This window comes from Lacerta agilis, chromosome 9 (genome assembly GCF_009819535.1).
Source record: "Lacerta agilis isolate rLacAgi1 chromosome 9, rLacAgi1.pri, whole genome shotgun sequence".
Lineage (NCBI taxonomy): Eukaryota > Metazoa > Chordata > Lepidosauria > Squamata > Lacertidae > Lacerta > Lacerta agilis.
Window position 1 is genome coordinate 51,556,763 of NC_046320.1, and position 25,184 is coordinate 51,581,946.

Here is a 25,184-nt window from a genome sequence, read left to right on the forward strand (position 1 = left end):
GTTTATACCACAAACTGGAACAGTTGGCAAAGGGTGCCTTCACAAGGCCTGAAAACAGCTGCTCTTAAGCATTCTCCTCCCCACCCCCCTTTAAGTACTTGTGTGTATCCTACCGTTTTGTGCTGCTTCATCTTCTGAAGTCTGACATAGTACTGCAACCTGCTGCTGTGACTGCCTCACTTGAGAAGTTTCTACTGTGTGGCTTGGTCTTAGCTTAGGCCTCCTTGTTCGATATGTTGTTGATATTGCAGACAGCTGAGCAAGTTAAGGCTCCTGAGCTCTGGAACAGAAAGGCTGTTGGCTTTGAACAATGAACTCTGTTTTGAGAGATAGCAGCCACTTTACCTATGCACCAACTTCACATATGGCCCTTGGGGATCTGCTGTGAGCATTCAATTACGCTTGCAGAGTACGTGTTTTACAGAAACTTGGTACAACCTATGAGTGCACAGGTAGACTCAATTTTTCAATTAGCACTTCAAGACCTGGTAACCTGCAAGACCACCCTTTAACGGTGTCCAAAATTCAGGCTGAATACTTGCACTTTTCCACCCAAAGGTCAGTTTTTTTGCATATAAAATGTAGTGATTCACTAGTTTTAGCATGACTTTTCTATTGTTTAAGAGTGCTTTAGGCCCTTCAGAGAAGTGGCATCCCCAGCATCTTCTGGGAATGTCCCCTACCTGAAACCCTCAAGAGCCGTTGCCAGAATTACATAGATAATATTGAGGCCACATTCACACCATACGTATAAAAGCACTATGATACCATTTTAAACAGCTGGGTCTTCCGCCAAAGTATTCTGGGAGCTGTAGTTCATTAAGGGTGCTGAGAGTTGTTAGGAAACCCCCCATTCCCCTCACAGAGCTACAATTCCCAGAGTTCCCTGGGAAGAGGGATTAACTGTTAAACCACTCCCTTACCTCTGGTCCATGTGACTGGCTGTTGCTGGCAGGAAGCCACAGCTTTCCCTAAATGTTGTAGGGAGAGCATAACTATGAACAGCAAACATCACATTTCATTCTGCACCAAATGTGGTAGGAGAAAAACATTGCACTATCAGTCAGGTGCCCAACTCAGATGATCAGTAATAGTACCAATAGTATTTTTTTGATTGGGGGCAGGGGAGACAAGCAAGCTTCACAGTGACCTACATATTCACTTCAGTGAATGTTTAATTCACAATTAAATCGTGACAATTTAGGGCTCTGACGGGTATCCGTTTATCATCTTGGTTTACAGCAGGCATAGGCAAACTCGGCCCTCCAGATGTTTTAGGATTACAACTCCCATCATCCCTGACCACTGGTCCTGTTAGCTAGGGATGATGGGAGTTGTAGTCCCAAAACATCTGGAGGGCCGAGTTTGCCTATGCCTGGTTTAAGGCTATGCTGCCAACAGAAACACTTGTCACAGTACAACTTTTTAACAAGCCTCTGACTCCCTTATTTTCCTGCATTTCTGTTTGCTCCAGTTCCTTCCTATCTATAGCCATAAAATAAGGCAGATCCAAACACTCATTTTCTTCCTTTCCTTTGCCAGCCCAGTATTCTCCAAGAGAAAAGGGAAGGGTAAGTCAGGGGAGGTCTCTACAGTTCAGCAGAGAGGTCTCTCTTGGTAGTTCCACCACCCTCAGAAGCTCATGGAGGTGGTGGGCTGGGAGAGGGCATTCACTGTGGCAGCCCCTTCCTTAGTCGTGAAAATACAGCTTTCGGCAAATGCAGAAGACCCAACTCTTTTGACACCTGCCACCCTATTTTTGCAGCCGTAGGTTGTTTAAGTTGTTTTTAACATTGTATTTTAACTGTTGTAACCTACCCTGGGACCTTAGGGTGAACCGAGGACAACCTATTAAAATAGTAGTTGTAGTAATTAATAATAATAATACTACTACTGGGAAGGGATTAGGCAATATGAGGTTCTCTTTCGTGGGGATTGCATCTATATGGAGAATTTAAACTCTATATAGCTTAACCTGAACAAAAATATCCGTTTATCACTCATGCAAAGCACTTTCACTCCTGCTGGCTTTGCATCCTTGCCAGACTCTTAATGTAATTTAAGCCAGGTATATGGAAAAAGAAGTAAATCCCAAACAGCTATACTTGCTATCTTTGTATCCAGTTCTTAGCTACACCCCCCCACCCCCACATAGCCAAAAGCAGTCGTCTCAAACTTCATGCATAATTTCTGCAAGGCTCTAGTATTTTTCCTACCTGAGAATATAAAGGAGAGGTGGAAACCTGTGCCGTGAATTTAGTGGAAAATCTGCATAAGCTTTAGTTGCAGTTGTAGCCACACTTAGATGCATAGCTGTCAACTTTTCCCTTTTCTTGCGAGGAACCCTATTCGGAATAAGGGAATTTCCCTTAAAAGGGGGGGGGGAGTTGACAGCTATGCTTAGATGGGTGGTTTTTAAATGAAGAAAAACGAAGGCTGGAAAGATCATACCGCAGTTTCCTTAGCAAGGGAGCCCCCCCTCCCCCCTTTTAAATTATTACGTAGCTTAGGAACTCTCGGCTGCTGTTCTAAGTCTCCTTCACCTAAGTAAGGCAAGTATACGCATCCAGGTTTAAAGCTGAAAACCTATACAGAGACAAAAGAATAAAGGAGATAATGGTGTAGGTATCACTCCTTTGCACCAATAGGTGCAAGCTTGCCTTTTAATAGATGTTACTGGTTGACATGCAAAAACTGTTTCCACTTGCATTCAGAACAATGCTGTCATAATGCCACCTACTGGTCAAGAAGGAAAAAGGTAAATTAAAAGCAGTGCGCTGCTTATCAAGATGACACTGGGACTATTTTATTCGCGTTCAAGTGTCCGGCCTCTTAAACAGGATGCTTGTTACAAGTCTTATTAACTCAGACCCCGTTTATTTGGCCTTTGAGACAGGGAGCTTATGAAAGAAAGGCACTTTTGAGAATGTAAAGCTCTCAGAATCATAGATCAAGAAAATCATTAACCTGGGAAAACAATTGCCTCAAGACGCATTGTGCATTTTGATTATATAGTAGTGTTGACGACTTCTTTTTAAAAGCCCTGATTAAGTGGCATTCCAAGTTACATCCAAATGGTACAAAGAGGTTGTCCTTAACTCTGGAAAAAACATGGCAAAGTTCATTTGTATTTGTAAAATCCTTCTCCAGTCTTCTTCCCCAGCTTCTTCTCCTCTACGAGTTTATCCAGCAGCGGGCTTGGAGCAAAGAGAGGGTTGTCTGGCTCCAACAAATGCCACCCTGGTGAGAGAGGGGGAAAGGAGCAGGGCGTGCCCATTACGTAAAGCCTAAATTTGATCAGATGCTTGTTATCTTCAAGGCCTTCATTCCCAACTAACTCACATGGTGTAGTTGAGAATGGAGGGGGAAACTGCATACTTCACCTGCTCAAAAAAGGACTGGAGGGGAATTCCAGGACTAAACTCTGAAAATCCAGCACCTCTTCCTTCCCTTGCAGCAACCTCTTCCACTTTATTCAAGACTAAGGACAGCTCTTAGTGACTCAGGTGATGTTATGCAGATTCCCATAGTGATGAGAACTATAGTCCAAAACCCATAGAACCACAGGTTCCCTGAGCCTGCTCGAGGAGCGCGCGCGCACACACACACACAGCCCCAGGACCACTAAAACTCTCCCTAACATAGAGATTGTGCTGATGTGATTGTCATCTTTAGCACCTCCAAGTGAACCGTTGACAAAGATCCCTTGCGGTGGGGGGGGGGGAACCTACCATAAACAGTAGTTTAGTCAAGCTCACTCTTACCAGAAGCAAGACTGAGACAGACAATAAGGAACCCTCTTCTGTGATTCTCAGGAAGAAAATAGTCACTTTCCCCCCATGTGAAAACAGCAACAGAATTCAACACAACTGAAGTTTCACAAAGCCCCGTTAGCAGTTTGCAAGAACAGGGGCAGGGGACACACCCTATCTATTTTAACTTGTGAGTCACTTTGGGTTTCTCTTTCGATAAGGAAAGATGCATGTGTGTGTGTGTGTGTGTGTGTGTGTGTATACACACACACACACACACATATACATATATATATATATAATCATCAAGCTCGTCAGAAAAAATGTACATACCATCTATAATATATTTACTGGTATCCAGACCAACGTAGTCCAGGAGTTCAAACGGGCCCATGGGATAGCCTGCCCCAAGCTTCATGGCAAGGTCAATATCTTCCTTTGCTGCATCTCCTAAGGACACAGTTAACGGGCGGGTTAACAAAGGTCAGCATCTGTTCTCCCTTCTTTCGAGGCCTAAAACTTGGTTTCAACTCACTAAGGCATTTGCGCTCTGCACTCTATAAAGCAGCAGCTTTTAAGAAGGCTTTGCTGCAGAAACTGCACAACGTCCGTATACCAGTTAATAGATTATCACTAAAAATGTGGCTTCCCAGTGGTTTGGGGTGGGGACCATCTGATGCCCTGCTTTTAACAGGGCTTGACTCTCACTCCTCCCACCATTTACCTACAAATGGAGGTGAGTGGGCACAACAGCAGGGTCTGCATGGCAGTAGGCACATGCATTGAGGCCCAACATGAGCACAGCAAACAGAATCCTGTGCAGTGTAAAATGATTCCATGACAGAGGCTTAGGAGAGTCTTCAGAAAGCTGTGTTAAAGTAGAAAGTGCTCCCTGAAAATGGAAAGTCTGAAAAATCGTATGCTAGAACTTCCATCTTACTTTGAATTTTTTTTTTAGGAGGGTGTGAGTAAAAAGCCAAGGACCAAGCCATAAACTACAATTTAATATATAGAATTACACTGGCCTTTACCTATCCTGCTGGAATGAATAAAACCTCTCTCAAGTCTGGCAAAATTAAAGCAAAACATCGTGTTGCAGTGAGATGCCAACATTTTCTCTTTTTTTACCACATTAGTTTTAATGCATTTTCCAACAAGTTCTTAAAATCCCAAGTCTTAAATTTTTAAAAAGCCACATCAAAAACAAAAATCAGGATGCTACTTAGCCGAAGGGAGGGGGCGAAGACTTAAATTAAAGAACACATTTAATCAGACAAAGCCACATCCCGTTTCTCACCCATGTAAATTTAAAATGGTTATATATTTTATGCATGCAGGAATGCAACATTTAACTGAAGCACTTTATATGGTGAGCTTTCAGATAAAACAAAAGTTGTTTCCATAATGCCACTCCTTTGCTTTTTGAAAAATCACTCTAATTTGTTCTTATACTGCCTTTGAGGAGTAATTAGCAGTATTTGTTGATGGATAAGCAAGAAGTATAGTTAATTTTGTTTCACAAGCTGAAGACACTTTTATGAACTACAAAGGGAGCTTTTAATATTTAAAATATATTTGCGGAGATCCTGATAATGGAGGTCTTTCATCTGCAAGGGAAGGCTGCTTTCCAAATAAAATGTTTGAAATAACATTCTTAATAGCAGACAACCATGAAAGGGGGCTTAATCTGAACAGTTACAACAGAGTAACTTTCTCTTTAGCTCTTCACACAACAAGCCTGTTTCCTTTGAAGACGACAAGGCTCATTTCAAGGCTGCCTCTCAGGTATGAAAGACAAAAATAATTCCTTATTTCCATCAACACAGTACCAGGGCAAGAACTGTCCAGCACTTTGTGCTAGCAGTTAATTTGCCCTCAGCTCATTATTCCTACTCCCATCAAACTGTTTTCTTCAACCCCATCTACCGTATGAGCCACTGTAGCAGTAAAATGGTACACAGAGAAGAGAAATGGATCACAATGCCCCAAGACATTTTCATTGCTCAAAAACATTTGTGCTGGCCCAGGAATGTAAGAAAGACTGGTAAAGAGAGAACTATGGGTAGATCATAGGATCCAATCTCCCAAAGGCCAGTCCTTTTAAAGCAAGTTTCCTATCTCTAACGGCATCAACTACAGTATGTCTTTTTGGGAAATTGTTTGTTCCTGATGCAGCATTTGGAAACCGCTTAAGGTACCTTAGCCAAATTTTGTGCAATGGTTCCTGAGATCAAGGATCAGGCTTTATGTCAGCAAATGGACACCATTTTGAATCAAAATGGTGGACTGGATCTTTTAAAATTGCACTGATTTTAAGCACTGATGTAAAACTGCACTTATTTTGCTGGTTTCTTAAAATTCCCAAGCAATGCCAGATAAGAGGCTAATATTGATGACATAAAGATGGGTTTGAAAGTATGAGCACCACACTTGCAAAAATAAATCTCTGAGCAAGATTTCCCATTGCTGCAGCAGGCCACCTGTACCTGCCATAGGTCTTTACAGAACCCGATGTACAATTTGGATATTTTAGCCCAAAGTATACCCAGCCTGGGCAAGAAGAACAAAACTCATTATTCATTCTGCTTATTGATGTAGTTTTTTTAATACTCACTTTTCAGTTCATGTATTTAGATTCTTTTTGGTTCCAATTTTGTACATAAAATAAAAAAGCTTTAGAACAACGTTGTTCAGTACAATGCCTCCAACTGCAATTTGGCACCTCCCAGTTTAATTGAAATGATAATTAATACATCCAGTTTCAGAGATATCCTCTGTTACAAAGCCCAATATGCTAATTTTTGGTATGGGTTTTTTTTAAAAAAAAAATGAGTCAGAGTTGTAATGTCAGATACACACTGTGTTCTATCAAAAAGTCTGGATTGTTTTTTTTTTTTTTATAAGATTTTTATTATTTTCCAATAAAACAAGAGAAACACATAACATAACATAAACACCAACATTGACACAATAAAAAAACACATTACATAAATACAATCAACAAAGAAAACAATTAAAACAAAACCAAAACCAATACATACCTAAACTGGAACACCAATCTTTCTCTTACTACTTAACAAAATCTAGTTTCTGATCTTCTAAAGCAGTGTTTCCCAACCTTGTGCCTCCAGCTGTTTTCGGACTACAACTCCCATCATCCCTGACCACTGGTCTTGCTAGCTAGGGATGATGGGAGTTGTAGTCCAAAAACAGCTGGAGGCACAAGGTTGGGAAACACTGTTCTAAAGGGACCTCCCCCGCTTTCCCTCCTCTGCCTTCAATACTAATATACTTTGGTAACATCCATTTTTAACATTACAATTCATTATCCAACCTTTTATAATATCATAGAAACTTAACATCTTATAGTATCATGAAATAATTCTAAAATCAATCTTATACTTCTTTTCACTTAAGCTGCTGCTATTAATCAGTTACATATCTCTTCACTAATTCAGAATTCCCAAAATCATAACATCAAAATCTTAAAACTTAACATCAAAATCCTAAAATCTTAACACACTATCTTCAGGGTACCATAAATCCATCCTAATTCAATTTTTATCATTTTCACCCTATTCCCCTTCTCACCATTTTTCTGCTCTCTCCCATGCCCCCCCACCATTCATCTTTACATTTCCCTCTGCTGTCCTTGTTCAGTATCATCTTAAAATTTATAAATCTCCTCCTTGGGCGCCTCAAGAGGCACCAGCTCAGCAACTCCATTTCGCAATTTTGGTTTCCTTCCACTTGTGTCTTCAAAAATCTTCTCAGCTTCATCTCTGGACTCCCACTCCAGAGACTGAATCTCGTAGCTCCAGTCAAAACATCAGCCCTGTGTTTCTCACTACACCAGAGCCGTCCATTTACCTGGGGTTGCTGAATCAATTCGTCCCATTTCTCCAGCACCTGCCCCAATTCCCTGAAGAAGTCTACTTCCAAATTATCAAAATTTTCCCAGATCTGGCTGGTCTCTCCTGCTCCACAACAAATTTCTTTGAAATTACGACCTAACCAGTCCATTTTCCGATTCACAAACTCCAATTGCAGAAGGATTGTTCTTTGTTCCTGGGTAATACCCGGATCTAGAATCAGTTTAAAAGCGAAAGCAAGCATGGTTGGAGAAAGCAAAGGGTGTCAAATGTCAGTAATTTTCCATCCTGCGTGTTAGTTTTCCAGCGCCATTTTCCCTGAGACAGGGTGCCAAAATTAATTCCAAAAGCCACAGAAGAGATATTTCCAAAATCTTCAATCCCTCAAATTGGGATTTAATCCATCTTCTCTGTCAAAGTGCTTCGTAGCAACATTGTGTCTAGTAATGCAGCTGCAGCCGCTTGAAGCTTAATTACCTCCTCTGCACAACAAAGGAGAGGGACGGGCTTCCTTTTAACATCCCTCCCGGTTGCCAATTATTCAAATGTAAATCCAATTAGCCCCACACTTACAGCAGCCGGGGTTCTTCTTTTTTCTTTGAAGTTAGCAGGAAAAGCTTGGTGCTCAGGTCTGGCAGAATTGCTGCTTTGATCTCCCGGGGGGGGGGTGCATCCGCCTCTCCAGTCCCGTGTCGGTAGCTCCGCTCGCTTGATTTTCCCCCCTTACGAGGGTCAATCAAGAGCAGAGACGGCACGTCTGGGACCCACGAGGCCGCGGTCCACGGGACGCTCTTCCCGTGGCTTTAAGGGGCCCTTGGCGCAGACAAGGAGACCCCTAAAACCCCCCGGGGACTGGAACTGACTCAGCTCCGCTCCGCCATTATCCGGCACCAAACCGGAAGCCCAAAAAGTCTGGATTGTGGCCATGCAGACTGTACTAACCGAGTGCCAGCAGAGTATGCAAAATGGCACCAGTTCTCTAGTCCATGTTATATTGTCAACACTGCTAGATAATGAACAAGATGAGTACATGGGGAATCTAAGAGCAATACTTTACTTACAATGAAAGAAAAGCAGAGTGACGGGGTGAATGAGGAAACACATGTCAGAACAGATCTGGTGTGGACTCTCTCAGGTTGTGTGCATATCTCAAAAGGGTTTTGTCTAACTTAACAAAAACACAACCAGTTTCACACAAGTATCTACTTCACAGAGGTAATTTCCCCACATTAACAGGAATAGTTTCAAGAATTTATTTTTCATTCTGATTTCTGAAATGCCAGAGAAAACGATTGCTCGAGAACAACGTTCCACAGCACAACACAAATAAGCCGTTTATATCCCACAAAGCAGAACTCTGTTTATCTTTACCCCTCTCAAAGAGCCGAACTGCTTCCATCAGGTAAGGCACAAGGAGCCTGTTGACAACAAACCCAGGAGTGTCCTGTCAACAGAAAGACAGGGATTAAAGTGGACCCTATCAAGTTCTATAATGATAAGTAATTCCCAAATGTGCCTACTAGGTTGAAAGCAAGAGGAAGGAGAATCAGCTACAGAATACAATAGACAAGTGGGGCATTCCTTGTTGCGCCAATAATAATATATTAGCATTTACAGAACGCATTCCAATGTTCAAAGTGCTTCATGTACGTTAGCTTGTAACTCTGCAAGTTAGACTAGTATTATTAACCAATGTTTATGTGTTGTTTCTCCTCTTCCACTTCAAAGCAGATTACAAACAACAACAACAACAACAACAACCCATAATTATAATGCAATTACTAAAGCAGAAACCAAACAGCAAGAATTTGAAGAGCCAAAACGAACAGTCAATAAATTATATTATGTAGATCTGGCGGCTGCTGGTGATGGCAGCTGAAGCTGAGAAGCACTTGTCTAAGACCACCTACTGGCAGATTTAACTCAACGACTTCCTGAGCTAGTCTTAGACATTATAGCACACTAGCTTGTCTCATGAGCATCATTAATCTGTTCTACAATTTTTGTCGTTTCTACTATTCCCTTTCGTCCTGCCCCAAATCTCTTCTATTTGGCTTGGACTGGCCTTTCAGATATGATGATCATTTGTAATAAATCTAGTCAGCAATGGTGGCAGGTGGCCACTGCGACTGGAAGAAGGCAATGAGACCAACACTCGGTGGAACCACATCCAAAGGCAGGCAGAGCCAACTGATTCTAGTTTTCTCCCCATCCTCTTCCCTGTTCGAGTTCTACAAAGGCAGCAATGAAATTAAGGAGGAGGCAGCTGACAGCCAGAACCACCCCTCGGATTGGTAAGAAGGCAGGCAGAGGGGGCTGGCGGAGCACTGAGTCTTATATTTTTAAAAAATCATTTTTGGTAACCTGTTGTCTGTGATTTTTTTTTTTTTAAATTAAAAATTAAAAGGATGGCTTCATGAGCAGAGCAGAAAAAATCCAAAATGCAGCCAAATCTGAAGCACTCTGAACTTACCTGGACCTCCCTCCCACAATATAAAATATACTTGCCTTACAGGAGACCGGATTCTTCCCCAATGCTTTGCTGAAATCCATGAGGGACTCGAAAGTCTTTTGGCTGGTCATTGGCGTCTTGACAACCTAAGAACAAAGCCATCAAAGGTGGGTGGGCTGGGAGGGTTATCTCTTTATGTCAACAACCAATTTAACTTTCATAAAAGCAGCCATCCTGAGAGATGGGCTAACATAGTACTTGCTCACACATTACACTGAACGCAGGTACACACTGTCTCTACACATGCAGAAGGGGGGGGGGTGGATTACTGGCCTGATTCTGTTCTTATTTTTATTATACACTTTATGATTTCTAAAGCTCAACTATTATGTATGCAGACTATCCACTTACTGAACGTTAATATTGTTATTTATTAAATTTGTATACCACCCTTTATCTGTAGATCTCAGGGTGGTTCACAACCCGTGGATCTCTGGGGGGGGGGGGTAATGTGGAGGTTTTGTGTACACATACCATGCTTTCCCTAGGTACACGTAATCTATACCAATCAATCAAACAAACAAAAACCTTTATTGGCATCACTTACAAACATTTAAAATAAATAAGCCAGTACATTCTCGACGTCACACCATCAGTTCAGTCACCTGCCAAAGGGAAGAAAGGCCAGTAGTCCGTTTCCCTCTGTGGGACTCCAGCAAGGTCTGGGACCTGCAATGCACTTCCTATCATGGGACAGTCATTCATTCATTCATTCATTCATTCATTCATTCATTTATACTCCTGTGTGAATTTATTTACGGGGGAAAGTAAAAGGTCTAAACACACAAAAGAACTTTGACATTGTTGAGCAAATGGGAAAGAAAGCAGAGCAAATAGTTGTAAGATACTTGGTGGGGTAAACCAGACCTTTCAAGCACTGAGGGACCAAGTGGGACTTTTGCTCCAGCTAAGCCTGTCTTGTAGCAAATACAGTGGTACCTCGGGTTACAAACACTTCAGGTTACAAATTCCGCTAACTTGGAAGTAGTTCTCTGGGATGCGAACTTTGCCCCAGGATGAGAATGGAAATAGCACGTCAGTGGCATGGCAGCAGCAGGAGGCCCCATTAGTGAAAGCGTGCCTCAGGATAAGAACGGTTTCAGGTTAAGAACGGACCTCCGGAACGAATTAAGTTCGTAACCCGAGGCACCACTGTACAAGCAACAAGAAGACCCCACTGGGATTGCAGTGCAGAAGAGCAAGACATGTTTTTAGATGCCACAAATGGCACACTTAGTCCAGAATGTTTCCAAATTACTGTGTGAGAGATCTCTTTTATATATTTTTTTCCTTACCATGTGGACCCTAGAATAGAAATGCTAGATTTCTGAAATGCCTCCTGACATATTGTCTGGGAGATGGTGTTAAGCACCAAGAAGGTGATTGGAAATAACATGGCAAGCAGTCTGCTAGATGTGGTGCAGCTCTGAATAGCTGAGGGCACTATGCCTCTGAACACCACTTGCTGGGAATTTCAGGTAGGGAGAACATAGTTGCACTTAGGCCCTACTTACATGCTCCCCATAGCCGTCTGTTTGGCCACTGTGAGAACAGAGTGTTGCACTTTGGCCTGATCCAGCAGGGCTCGTTCTTACATTCTTAATTAGGATGTGGGAAGCATTCATATGATTAAGATCCAGAAAGGGGGGGGTGGGAGTCTGGAGTGGGGGGAATTGCCAGCTTTAGTTCATAATTATTATTTTTTATTAAAGATTTTCTTGATTTACAAAAGTGTGTGCAATGTGTCTCTTGTATTTTTCCCATGTAACATTTTTACAAATCAGTTTTGGTTGTTGAGACATTAGGGAGAGAAGGGGGGAAAGAGGTGGGTAGGGTGGGGGATGGGTGAGGTGGGGTGACAATGTTTCTATTTTACTTAATATATGTTTGTGTAGGTTCTCTGTTGTTCGCTTGTGCTTCTTTGGCAGTGAGAGAGGTTGGGATTGGCGTAAGGTGTGATTGTTCATTTGTGGTTGGCTGTGGTGATCTCTAGTTTCCTGTGTGAGTGGGGTGGGTGGGTGTTTTGGATCAGGTTAGCCATATTGATTTGTATGCTGTTTCCCATACTACTTGGTACCATTGGTCCATGCTTACTCCTGACAGGTCTTTCCAGTGTCTGGTTATGATGTTTCTGGCTGCTGAGAGTAGATGGATTATAAATTCTTTGTGTTGTAAGTGGGCATTATTGACTTGGAAGATGTTTAGTAAGACCAATTCTGGGGTGGTTTCTAGCACTTGCTTGGTTATTTTACATACTTCTCGTATGGTTGTTGTCCAGAATGGTTGGATTTTGGGGCACTCCCACCACATGTGGAAGTATGTGCCTGTGGAGGTGCACCCTCTCCAGCACTTTGGTGAGGTTCCTGGGCATATTAGCGCTAATTTTCTTGGCGTTAGATACCACCTGTAGGTTAGTTTTAGGGTGAGTTCTCTTCTTTTCGTTGATATGGATTTAAAGGGGGGTTTAGACCACATTCTGGTCCATTGGGTAGGGTTTGATTCTGGGACAGTCATTTTAAAGAGCTTTCCTTGTTCTTTCAGGGACGATCAGCCGGAAGCAAGTTCACCTGTTTCTCAGCAGCCCCATCGTGGCTCCGGTTCTCTTGACTCTCACCATTAGAGGAAATCACAGAGCCCCACCTGAATATCCAGCGCCACCTTAATTGAGCAGCTTTTACCCTCTGAACACCTGTGCTATCAAAATAGCACTAGAAGTGACCAGAGCAGAACAACAAGCCTATGGGAAACCCTCACTTGGCAGGTGTGCCTAGCACGGACTCCACTCACTTGTTGGTGCCAGATACACCTTCTCCCCCAGACCTTCCAAGGGTGCTGACATAATGTGATAGCTGTGAATCAATATGCTGTTCTTACTGCTCATTTTTTAAAATTTTTGTTTCTTAAAAATCTGATGTTTAAATCTCATCCTGGTTTTTTACTGTAGATTAACATGATTCTATCTGTGGTGCAAAAACCTGCCCTGGGATCATGACTGATCAAACGCGGAGACAGGAGGTAAAATAATAAACAAACACACAAACATGGAGAACCTCTGCAATACACAGGTAGCACGACATGCTGCAACATTTTAGAACATTTTCAAAACCCTTTTACCTCCACAAGTTTCATCAAAGGCACTGGATTAAAGAAATGTAGGCCGCCAAAACGGTCCTGCCTCGTGGTAGCATTGGCTATCTCCGTGATGGGCAATGATGAAGTGTTGCTGGCAAATATGGTATGCCTGTGGAGAAACAACATGCATTTGGGCATCAGTTGCAGCTCTCTGCTCTCAGGACTCTATAGGCTATTATGTATTTTTATTCATACCCCACATTTTCCCCTACAAGGAGTTCAAGGTGGCATACATGGTTCTCTCTCCTCATTTAATTTCCACAACAATCCTGTGAGGCAGGTTAGGCTGAGAAGCAGTGACTGGCCCAACACCACACAGTGAGCTTCATGGATGAGTGGGACCTTGAACGCTGGTCTCTCAGGTCCTGGTCCAACACTTTACAGACGGAAAGATACAGAACCCTGGAAATTTACTGCTTCAAATTAAAACGCCTGGGAGCAGGCACATATAAGGCCTTCTCTTGCTTCCCGACTAAGCGCGCCTGTGAGGGTGGCAGGACCACCCACTAAACATGTCAAAACCTGAACAGGTTCGTATGAGGCAGTATGGTCTCTCAGCTTAGGCCAAAGCCATATAGAGCATTATAGGTGATAACCAGTACTTTGAATTCTGCCCAGAAACAGACCAGTAGAAAATGGAGCTGTTCTAGCAAGGCAGCCGTATAATTCCTACAACCAGCCCCAGTCAGCAATCTTGGCTGCAGCTCTTTGAGCCTGATGAAGTTTCTGAGCACTTTCCCAAGGCAGCCCCACATACAGCATGTTAAAGTAATACAGTGGTACCTCGGGTTAAGAACTTAATTCGTTCTGGAGGTCTGTTCTTAACCTGAAACTGTTCTTAACCTGAGGTACCACTTTACCGGTAACTAATGGCCACCGGAGCACGATTTCTGTTCTCATCCTGAAGCAAAGTTCTTAACCCGAGGTACTATTTCTGGGTTAGCAGAGTCTGTAACCTGAAGCGTCTGTAACCTGAAGTGTCTGTAACCCAAGGTACCACTGTAGTTTATAGAAGCAGCAGGGATGCTTGACACTGAGGTTCAAACGGCAGTAACCCCAATGTTTTTTTTGGCACCAGGTAAAAACCTATTTCCTCACCCAGTCCTTTGGCTTAGTTGTTATTGCTGGAAATCGGGTCTGGCCTTCTACTACTTATACTGTAATGCAACATATTAACTTACATTAGTTATGCTTATTAGGTGGTTTTTATTGAGCATTATACTTAAAATAAATTGTGATTGTATTTTAAGTTGGTTGTACTTGTGTGATTTACTTGCTCTTTAGACATGCAGCAGTTGAACTATGTCCCATGTACCCAGAAACAACAAAACCTTACTAGCTGCAGTGTCAAAAAGTTACATCTTATTTCATAGTCTTCAAAGTGCTGTGTGTTTCTGAATCTCAAGTAAAGATTCAGTGATACAGAAGTCATAGCCAGATGTCCCTCCTACAAGCTTTCAGTTCTGAGTAAGAGTCTACATGGTGCACTCTTTTAAAGTGCATCCTTTAAAATTCCAGCACCACTCCAATATCCTTAATAAAATCTATTCCCATATTTGCAGTGCCACCTTGTGGGATATATAATGGGAATCAAAATTAAAATAGTATGGTTCAGAGGTCACCCCTCACTGTTCCATTTTCTGCTTCAACTAGTGAACTCATTTTCACTGGTGACCTAATTTTGTAAGTCTCAGAAAGAGTCAGTCTGTTAACAGGAAGACAGAAGTGTGGTCCAAATGTACAAAAAAGGGGCTCCTAGAAGTGGTAAAGCCCAATCAATTCCAATGAATTATTGACAGGTTTAATGCAAGAATTACTCAACTGTGTGGTGCAATTAATAATAATATTAGCTGCAGTTTAAAGTTTGCCACCTGATTCATGTAGTACCCATCTGAACTAATTATGTGTGGTGCTCCTTGTTCCAGAGCCCAAGTGGCTGCAGTCAGTAGGAATGCCTTTTTCCAGTTATGGCTGGTAGGCAGCTGCACCTTTTCCTGGACACAGGTACTTTTGCCACTGCAATTCATGCACCGATAACCTCAAGACTGGATTACCGTAACGCACTGTGAGGTTTCCCTAAAGGCTGGTCTGGAGGCTGAAACTACACAGGCGACACCTCACTTGCACATGACCGGAGGGAAATATGTAAGTAATTCAATTCTAACCTGAAATGGCAGGAGAGAACTGGAAAGTCCCCATGGCCTGAGCCAAAGAGGATGTCCATGAGCCAAAAGTCCTTAAATGACTCCAAGGGGTCCAAAATGGCGTGTGGGAGCTCTTGCTGCTGCCGCACTACTCGGCTCAACAGCTGCTGGGCAGGAAGCTGCAGGTACTGCAGTGGGCTCCCCACTTATGCACATTTTGCTTATGCACACGAGGGCCCCCGGAACGAAACTTCTGAATAAGTGGGGAGTCGCCTGTATTGCAAAATGCAGCAGCTAAGCTGTTCGCTGGGGTGTCCTGCTATGTATACATTACATGCCAAGAGGTTACTGGGTCAAGTTTGATGCTTTCGTTCTCCCATATAAAGCTCTAAACTTGGGACCTGGTTAGTCGAAGGAACACCTCACCCTACTTGGTCTGAGGCCCCCCCAGGTTGTGCTCCAGTCCATGGAGACTTGCTTAGTCGCAGGTCGTGGACTCTCCTTCCTTGGAGGTTTTAAAGCAAAGGTTGGATGGCCATCTGTCATGGATGCTTTAGCTAAGATTCCTGCATTGCAGGGGGTTGGACTAGAATGATGACCCTTGGGGTCCCTTTTCAACTCTCCAATACTATGAGTCTATGGCCAGGGAGGGCCTCTCTGCAGTGGTGCCCTGTCTAGGGACTGCCATCGAAGCTGATGCAAGCACCAACACTGATGGTGTTTCAAAGCCTGTTAAATGCATACAGGTATTTATGTTCCCAGGCATTTGTGGGCAATTAATTTCAGTGAGACCTTAGTTCTACCCTGGATTGTGAGCTGTTATCTTTATCTCACTGAAATGTTGTTTTTTTTTTAAATGTTACTGTACACCACCTTGAGACTTGATGCGAGGGGTGGCGCAGAATGTTTTAGTAAATAATAAATGTAAAATGTAACAGACTACTAACTACAATGGAAGAAGAATAGGAGTCAGCAGACTGCCCACAAACATTCAGTAATAACCAAATCAACCTGATAAATATACCACTTTAGAACAGGCCTATATTATATTAATCCCCCCCAGCCTCCTTAGCTGGTTATTTTATCAGTCTAGAAAAAAGTATAACGCTGCTCACTTAAGGGTAGGATTCTTCAGAAACTACAGTGGTAGCAAAGATTAAATTTCTTTAGCATGAGCAGCTGGAGGCCTGGGCGGGACTTTACATAAATAATTGGTTGGAGGTGGCTCTTTGGCATGGGGATATCTTTTTAATCTTTGCTCACAAGCGGAGAACTGCTCCACCTACTTCCACTTCAGAAGTTAGTATCTTCACTCAGTTCTCAGGCCTCTCCCCGTGAGCAAAAGAAAAAGAAAAAGAAAAAGAAAGAATGAATCAGGGGATCTTCAAATGATTAGCTACCACCAAATAATATATACGGAATTACGATGAGCTTCCAAACTTCCTGTAGAACTTAAATCTTCATACTGAATGCTTGCACTGCTGGTGAAATAGCTGCAATATTTATTTTCTTTTTCACTTTTAATTGAAGAGGCACCTCTTTGCCCAAATTTTTGGGGGGAGGTAACAACTCACCAATCAGTTTTGAAATAATCACCGTCTGCTTAACGATTGTAGGTTTCACATACCAGCTCATAGTTCCCTCTCCAATTTAATCTGCTTTCAGTAAGTGGAGGGAGAAACCCTGGAAGCAACAACCCATTTTGTGATATCCCAATAATCTGCCTGCAAATTCAAGTCCCCATCTGGAAGCACCCAAAAAGTCTAAATATCCCATCAGTGAGAAAGGGTGGGTGGATAGGAGATTTCGGCTTGCCTCCTCTCCTCTGTACAGGCCCGTATTTTAGTGAAAACTAGTAGATAACAAGGACATTCTGCATTAGTTTTGTAACATTTTATGAACATACTCTGGTGCAAACTTATCCAATGTCTTGAAGAGCTCGTTTTTTACTGCTAAGTTTTCCACAATGGCTTCCACTACAAGGTCAGTGCTGTGGACTACAGAGACTGGATCTGTGCTCGTGGTCAGGTTCTTTAAGGTCTTCTCAATGAACTCAGCGCCAGCCTGAGAAAAAACAAAAATCTGTTCACAGAGCATTTCATTTGCCTTCATAGGAAGGATTACAATTTCAACGGTAAAAATGTGTTTCAACAAATAAAACAAATATAGTTCTGCACATTAAAATTAAGAGCTCCTGATAGCTGTGCATGAATGCTGCAATCCCCCTGTCTCCTAGCACACCGCTGCTCGTAATACACAATATAGACTGTTATCATTACTATTATTAAATTTGTATACCGCCCTGTATCTGTAGATCTAAGGGTGGTTCACAATATAAAAAACAGAAAATACATAATAAAAACCCAATAATTCCCCCCTCCCAAACACATTTTAAAAGGGCAGCAGATGTCAATCAACCAAGTTTAACCTAGTTAAAAAGGAACATTTTTGCCTGACATCTAAAGGTGTATAATGAAGGCGCCAGTGAAACCTCCCTGGGGAGAACAGTCCACAAACAGGAAGTCACTAGCAAAGTACCGTATTAACTTGAGTCTAATGCGCCCTTAATTTTCACAATGTAATTTGTGAAAAAGGTGGCCAAAAATGGTGAGCATTAGATTTGAGTAAATACAGTAAATTAACTCAAGAGAAAAGCAAATAGCCTCAATAACTGACTTGACAATGAAACAGAAATAATTCCGATGGCCACCTACTTGGGGACACAATGCAAGCTGCAAAAGGAGACTTTTTCCACAGTCCATGCTGCCACATGGTACACACAATTATGTGTTATTTACCAGTGTTCAGCCGGTTTTCCAGCAAGACTTGCACCACTTGCACTCTAGTTCTCGTCTGGCTTCTTTCATAGCCTGGAGCAGCTTGGGCTGCGCAAAGCTGGACAGGACACTCAAGAAGAGTGATAATGTCAACCGCCCATTTCATCTCATCATTTCATATCGAGAGACCAGGGCTTTGACAGGATCACCAGCTTTCTCAACTGAAAAATTCCCCAGAACATCCAGGAACATATCCAGCTCCATCAGTCTCTGAGGGTGCGCCATGCAAATGACCACCCTGACAGCAGGGAACTGCCACTGTCAGTCCATACTTAACCAAATAATGGTCTGGCCATGAGAAAGGGAGAGCATTGCCTTCCCCACTATCTGTCAGTTTGCACTGATCAGATGTGTAGAGATCTTTCCTATTCTGATTAATACAAGATGATTCTATAAGCTACTAGAAGCTTCTCTGTGTAAGAGAAGCAGGCAGTAGGGTCATGAGTTGTTTGGGTTATACCTTCTGGGAAGCTGGTTTGAACTGGTTTTCTTATCTCTTCCAATTAAGGTCATGCTGACTATAAATATAGGCCAGGAGGAGCCTGGATTTTACTTTCTCTTTCTATCTCTTTTCCTTCTGGTGTGGTGTTCTGTTTCTGTATGCTATAGTGTTAAGTTTTACTCTTGTTATAAGTTTGTAAGTTTTTGTAAATGCTGCAAATGGATATTTTTATGGACTGTGCCAATCCTGAATGTATCTGGATTTGGGACCATTACACTCATTTGCCTTCAGCACAAATAAAGCTCTGCTGGATGAAGTACTATTGCCTCTGGTCTATCTTTGGGAACTCTGCAACGTGTTTAAGTTTTTTCCTGCACACGTATGGCACTATCTTCATATCACTTGGGGCAATATGTAAGGATGGGAAGGGCAAGATTCAGTTCCCCAATTTGCTAAGACGTGTGTATGTGCAGGTCCACACAAGCAAGTGGTTAGAAGGGTTGTAGACTGTCGGCAGCCCTAGGTACTGAATGTGAATTACCTTCTTACAATTCCCTTTTGCAAGGGTAACATGTGCAGAAAATCGGCCTACGTATGGAAGTTGGCTTCTGCTTGTTGACTGAGGTTGGGGGCAGGGGAAAGAGCAGAGTTGTTATAAGTGTGGAATTCACCCCAGCTCTTGAAAGGAATATATTTAAAACATTATGCTAATCTAACATTGCTGCAATTGTCTATCTAGGCATTAAAGATAAACAAACAAACAAGGTAGATTTGTCGCATGCAACCATCATTTCCAATATTTATAAATAATAAAGATCGCACCTCAGGTTTGTCTGCAAACTTTTTCTTTGTCAGCTTTTTCAAACTATCCTCGATTCCTTTCTTGGATTTATTCAGTATTTCATCTGACTGGTCCACTAATATAACAGTGTGGCCAGTGGCTGCAGCAATCTACAGGAAAAACAGGGGGGGGGGGGAAATGATGATGAAAAAGGAAAGGAACCCATGGAAAAAAGAGGTGCACACCCATTACTAATATTTATTTATTTCCAGTTACAGGTAGGTAGCCATGTTGGTCTGCCATAGTCAAAACAAAATAAAATAAAAAATTCCTTCCAGTAGCACCTTAGAGACCAACTAAGTTTGTTCTTGGTATGAGCTTTCGTGTGCATCTGAAGAAGTGTGCATGCATATGAAAGCTCATACCAAGAACAAACTTAGTTGGTCTCTAAGGTGCTACTGGAAGGAATTTTTTATTTTATTTATTTATTTATTACATTTATATTCTGGCTAACAGCCAGAGTTCAAGGTATGGTTCTGTCCTCACATTTTATCTTCACAACAAATCTGTGAGGTGGATTTGTGGCTGATATTGTGGCTGGCCCAGGGTCACTCGGTGAGCTTCATAGAACTCCAGTCCTAGCCCAACACTCTTAACCACTATACTGCTCTGGATCAGCAACACAGGAACCTAACTTATAGCAAATAAGACCATCACTCCAGCTGCCTCAGTAGCCTACTGTCTACACCAGGCATGGCCAAACTTGGCTCTCCAGCTGTTTTGGGACTGCAACTCCCATCATCCATAGCTAACAGGACCAGTGGTCAGAGATGATGGTAATTGTAGTCCCAAAACAGCTTGAGGGCTAAATTTGGCCTGGGATTGAACTGGAAACCTTCTGCATGCAAAACAGAGGCTCTACAACTGAGCTATGGCCCTTCAGTGCCAAGAAGTGCAGCTAAACATCTACAGAAAGAACCCAGCATTGTTCAGCAGCCGCCAACAAGGATAAGGAGCTACCTTCTATATGGAGCTCAGATCTCTGACCCTATCTCCTTATCAGACAGATTATCCAACCTTCCCAGTGTTACATCCTTGCAAACAAAATATACCCATGATGAAAACTGCAAAATTATAAAAGCAAAAAAAAGCAAAGGGCCTTGCTCCAGTTTATCATCTGGGTACATACAGAGGATGATAAGCAGAAAAGAAAATGCCATGTGTGTTTTGTTTGAGTGTGTTTTGAATCTTCTTCAGTTCAACCTTATCTAGTTTTAGTGCCCAAACTCAGCAGCAAACTTTTGCAACAGTCTTCAGACTAGCAACTGAAACTGGTTGTGACCCCTAAAGAATAATTCAATTTGAAAAGTGTTGAGCTTAGTAACAAAAACATATGCGTCTGTGCACCTAGAGATCTCCTCCCTTCAGGCCATAAGAAAATCTAAGAGCTTTGAAGAAGTTCGAATCATCTGTCATTGCTATGTGCCCAAAGTGGCAGTGGTCCCAATTGGGAACAAGAATTAAAGCAAGCAATTGGGAACAAGAATTAAAGCAAGAATTAAGTGGTGGGGTGGGGTAGTTTTTGGCACTCTACCTTCTGGGGGAAAAAACAAAAAAGGGGGGGAGGGGTGAAACTGATGAATCGTGAGGGAAGACCAAACATTTCCCTACGTACCAAAGGGCAGGCAGTATCACTGCAAATGGAAAATGTGCCTCAGCCAATCCTCACATTCCTTACTGGAGCAAAAGGCACTCAGCAAAAAGAGACAAGGGTGTTCAAGATGAACCTTCACCTGTCACACCCACATGGTAACAGAACTCATTTCCTGTTTTAGAAAAGTTACTTTGTAATAGCAATCATTCCCCCCCCCCCAAAAAACCAGACATTCTCTGACATGGCAAGACCTAGTTCTAGAATTTCTGCAATACGAAATGTGCTTGGAAATTTGAACATATATATTAAATATATATATATTTGGGATAAAGGTTTCTGCAACTAGCTGGGTAGTGCATTTTTATGATGTTAGCAAAATACCCTTCCTTATGGGGTGTATATAAATAAATGGTTGCCCTTTACTGCACCAACTTTTAAGTGTATAAAAGGTAAAGGTAAAGGGACCCCTGACCGTTAGGTCCAGTCGTGTCCAACTCTGGGGTTGCGGCGCTCATCTCGTGTTACTGGCCGAGGGAGCCTTGAGTAACTTGAAGACTTGCATACTGCTACATAAAAGATAGTATCTTGCCCATTTTGTAGATTCTAAGCAAATTTGGGAACAAGGCCAGCACAATAAATTTTGCTGCCTGAGACAAAGAACAAGATGACACCTCTATCACTGCATGTATAGAAGCCAATTGGACAGGAAGTTGAATTTTATTTAAGACTGTGCTCAATGGGAAGCAGGCTAGGGGTAGTTACAGGTGTTGGTTTTTTAATGTTTCTATAAGCAAAGAATGACAAAGACATTTATGTAAAGAACACAGAAATGATACCATAATACCAATCTGCAGTGCCTCTTGGATATGTTAAAATAGAAACTTGAGCAGTATACAGTTGTACCTCGGGCTACATACGCTTTGGGTTGTGTACTTTTCGGGTTACAAACTCCCATAACCTGGAAGTATAACCATCCGCGCATGCGCAGAAGCGTTTTTCGGGTTACATATGTTTCGGGTTACGTACAGCGACCCGGAACCAATTAAGTACGTAATCCGAGGTACGACTGTAGTAACAATCTGGTTATGGAGTTAATTACTATATTCCTTTTACTTCAACACATCCTGTAGAGAAAAACACACAAGGGATGTTAGCACCAGCATTACAGGAATGGATCAGACCAATTATTTTTTAAAAACAAAACAAAACAGAGGGATTGTGCAAAGCTCAAATCGTTTTTTATTTGAAAATTCACTCAATTTCCCCACAAGACAGAGGTATACTGTTGGAGGGGTGTGTGGGAAACACTTTTTGGTGTTCCCACTTTTGTGCTTTAGTCTGTTTTTATTACCAGGGCTTTTTTCCAGCCCAAACTCACTTCTGGCACATCTCAGGTAGGCCCCATCATTCAGTGCCGAGGGCCTTCTGGCGGTTCCCTCACTGCGGGAAGTGAAGCTACAGGGAACCAGGCAGAGGGCCTTCTCGGTAGTGGCACCTGCCCTGTGGAACATCCTGCCATCAGATGTCAAGGCAATAAGCAACTATCTTACTTTTAAAAGACATCTGAAGTTTTTAATGTTTAATGCTGTATTGTGTTTTTAATATTCGGTTGGGAGCCGCCCAGAGGTATAAATAATAAAATTATTATTATTATTATTATAGAACAAGGGAGGTGTTCGTGGTGAGTTCTGGCAACTCTTTTTCTAGAAAAATAGCACTGCTGCTAACAACTTTAGAGTCTCTGAAGAAACAGGCAGAAGAGCAAACATTTGTAACGTTTTTTCCTCTGCCTTTCCAAAAGGCAGTTTACAATTAAACAGGAAAACCACAATTAAAGAATATCTGTGAAACCCAATGTGACATGCAACTTGCAACAGCAGTACCCAATGTGACATGCAACTTGCCCTGCAGCACAATACTGTTGAGCAACACCCACAACCTAAAAGAGACAGGCGCCAGCTCTTAACAGATCCTGAAAGGCAGATTACCAGAAGAGGTATAAAAATCACATGTGACTGGAGGGAAGGTCCACAATCCTATCACCACACCCCAAAAAACCGTCCCTTATCACAGCCTCACACAGAGGGAACTCTGGGTACTGTGCATTTGTACATTGTGTTTTATGGTCTACTATTTGCACAATCCTAGACCACTGAACACAATACTGGTTTCTCCCTTGGCATAGACAGGGTGGTTTAGGAGCTCCTTTGCTGCTAGTGTTTGAAGTGAGAACCGAGTCTTCTTGCAAAGGGCCCTCACAGCTGCAAAAAAAATTAAGCAACCATATGACAAAACGTGATCATGGAGGGGGATTAAGTTGCACTACTCATTATTAGTCCCTACGAGGTAAATATCCCAGATATCTGGATGGTTAATGCATTTTTCTGCAGGGGCAGACAATTCTAATTTTTCTCCCCCCCCCCGGGGGGGGGGTAAATATGTAATAATAACTTGAAATTTGATGCTCTCTCCTCCTGCCTAAGACCTTGAACACTTACCATGACATTTGCTCAACCACATTCCACTCAGGCCACACGCATTTCGCTGCCTATCTGATATGAAATGTGCATCTTCCCAGCCAAAACAACTGAGAGCAATTTTGCTTCTGGCCTTCAAAAAGCCATGCAACTGAGGCACAGCCTTGAAGTGGGAAGGAAGGCAGGAGAACCTGAGCAACAAGCCTGCACTAGCCATGCACTCAAGTGGGCGGGAAGCCTCCGAGTTAATAACACCTGCAAAACACACACACGTGTGTACCGTACACACGTGTCAGGGGGGGCAAAGGGGTGGGGCACGTTTACCACGTCGGGAGACCAAGCTTCCCAGCTGCTCTGAGAAACCCTTACAATAACATTGGCATATAACCTACCAATATCCTCCACTTGTAAAGGGGCATGAAGAAATTAAAACACGAAATTAGTTCCTGGCAAGAGGCTCCTTCGCCAGCACAGAGGAATTAAGACTGTTACGAGTTTGTGAGGTTTCGGGGCACCCAAAATTTCCTGGGTGCAACGCAAACTCGTAGCAAGAAAAAAGAAAATGCCTTCTTGGCAAGTGGACTCCCTGAAGTGCTGCTGCTGCAGCCGCCGCCCCCTTTGCAGCAGCAGCAGCAGCAGCCGGCGCAGCGCCCCTTCAGCCCCCCGCGCAGCTCACCTGTGCGATCCCGGCGCCCATGAGGCCGCCGCCGATCACCGCCACATGCTTCACCACCAGTTTCTTGGCGGTGGCGGTGGCGGACGAGAAGCGCACGAACGGGCGGGTGGCGAAGGCCATGGCGAACCGCGCTGCGCTCGGGCGGGGAGGAGCAGGAAGGGTGCGAGGAAGCCCGGCGGGGTCGAGGGGGTGGGCGCCGCGGAGCCGCGCGCAGAGCAGGAGCCTCGGAGGAAGAGGAGGAGGAGAATGGAGAAGAGGGCGGGAGCTCGGGCCTTAAAGGCGTCCCCCCGCCTCCGCCACTTCTGCAGCTCTCCTCTGCATCGCCTTGCTTGCTTTAGGCCCTATGGGGAAATGTAGGTGCCCAGCTCGTTTCCCCCTGGAATATCCGACCCTACCCTGCTTCGGGCTGCTATTCAGACGTTGTTTTCCGGCAAAAGAAAAAAAAATGCACGCTCAAAATATTCCTTCGGGAAAACTCCTGGCAAAGGTCACGTCTGCAGCCTGCATTTAAAGCACCTGGCTCCCCACTCACCAGGAATCTTGGGATTTGTAGTTTGTGGCGGTCCCTGCAGTGAGGGCTGTAGGTCAGGCATAGGCAAACACGGCCCTCCAGATGTTTTGGTACTACAACTCCCATCATCCCTGACCACTGGTCCTGTTAGCTGAGGATGATGGGAGTTGTAGTCCCAAAGCATCTGGAGGGCCAAGTTTGCCTATGCCTGCTGTAGGTGATTTAGGAGTGCAGCTCTGTTAGGGGTCCATGCTTAGGCGTTAAAACTTTTCACGTTGCCTTAGCAGCTGCAGTAGAGTTTGTTATTGCCATACGGGATTCAGCTGCAGTGCTAAAACATTCTAGGGAGAAAACCCCATGGAACACAATGGTCCTTGCTTTTGAGTAAACGGCC

At 43.1% G+C, this 25,184-nt stretch overlaps 1 protein-coding gene across 1 annotated transcript; it reads right to left on the minus strand.

Annotated features, from left to right (window-relative positions):
- Window positions 1–2,857: 2,857 nt before the first annotated feature.
- HADH (hydroxyacyl-CoA dehydrogenase) lies at window positions 2,858–24,436 on the minus strand. Its single transcript, XM_033160273.1, has 8 exons — window positions 24,280–24,436; window positions 19,514–19,642; window positions 17,319–17,476; window positions 13,251–13,377; window positions 10,133–10,222; window positions 8,996–9,068; window positions 4,086–4,202; window positions 2,858–3,240 (listed from the first exon to the last, which is right to left on the minus strand). The coding sequence occupies exons 1-8, from the start codon at window positions 24,397–24,399 to the stop codon at window positions 3,122–3,124; spliced, it is 933 nt and encodes a 310-aa protein (XP_033016164.1). The 5' UTR covers window positions 24,400–24,436; the 3' UTR covers window positions 2,858–3,121.
- Window positions 24,437–25,184: the final 748 nt, after the last annotated feature.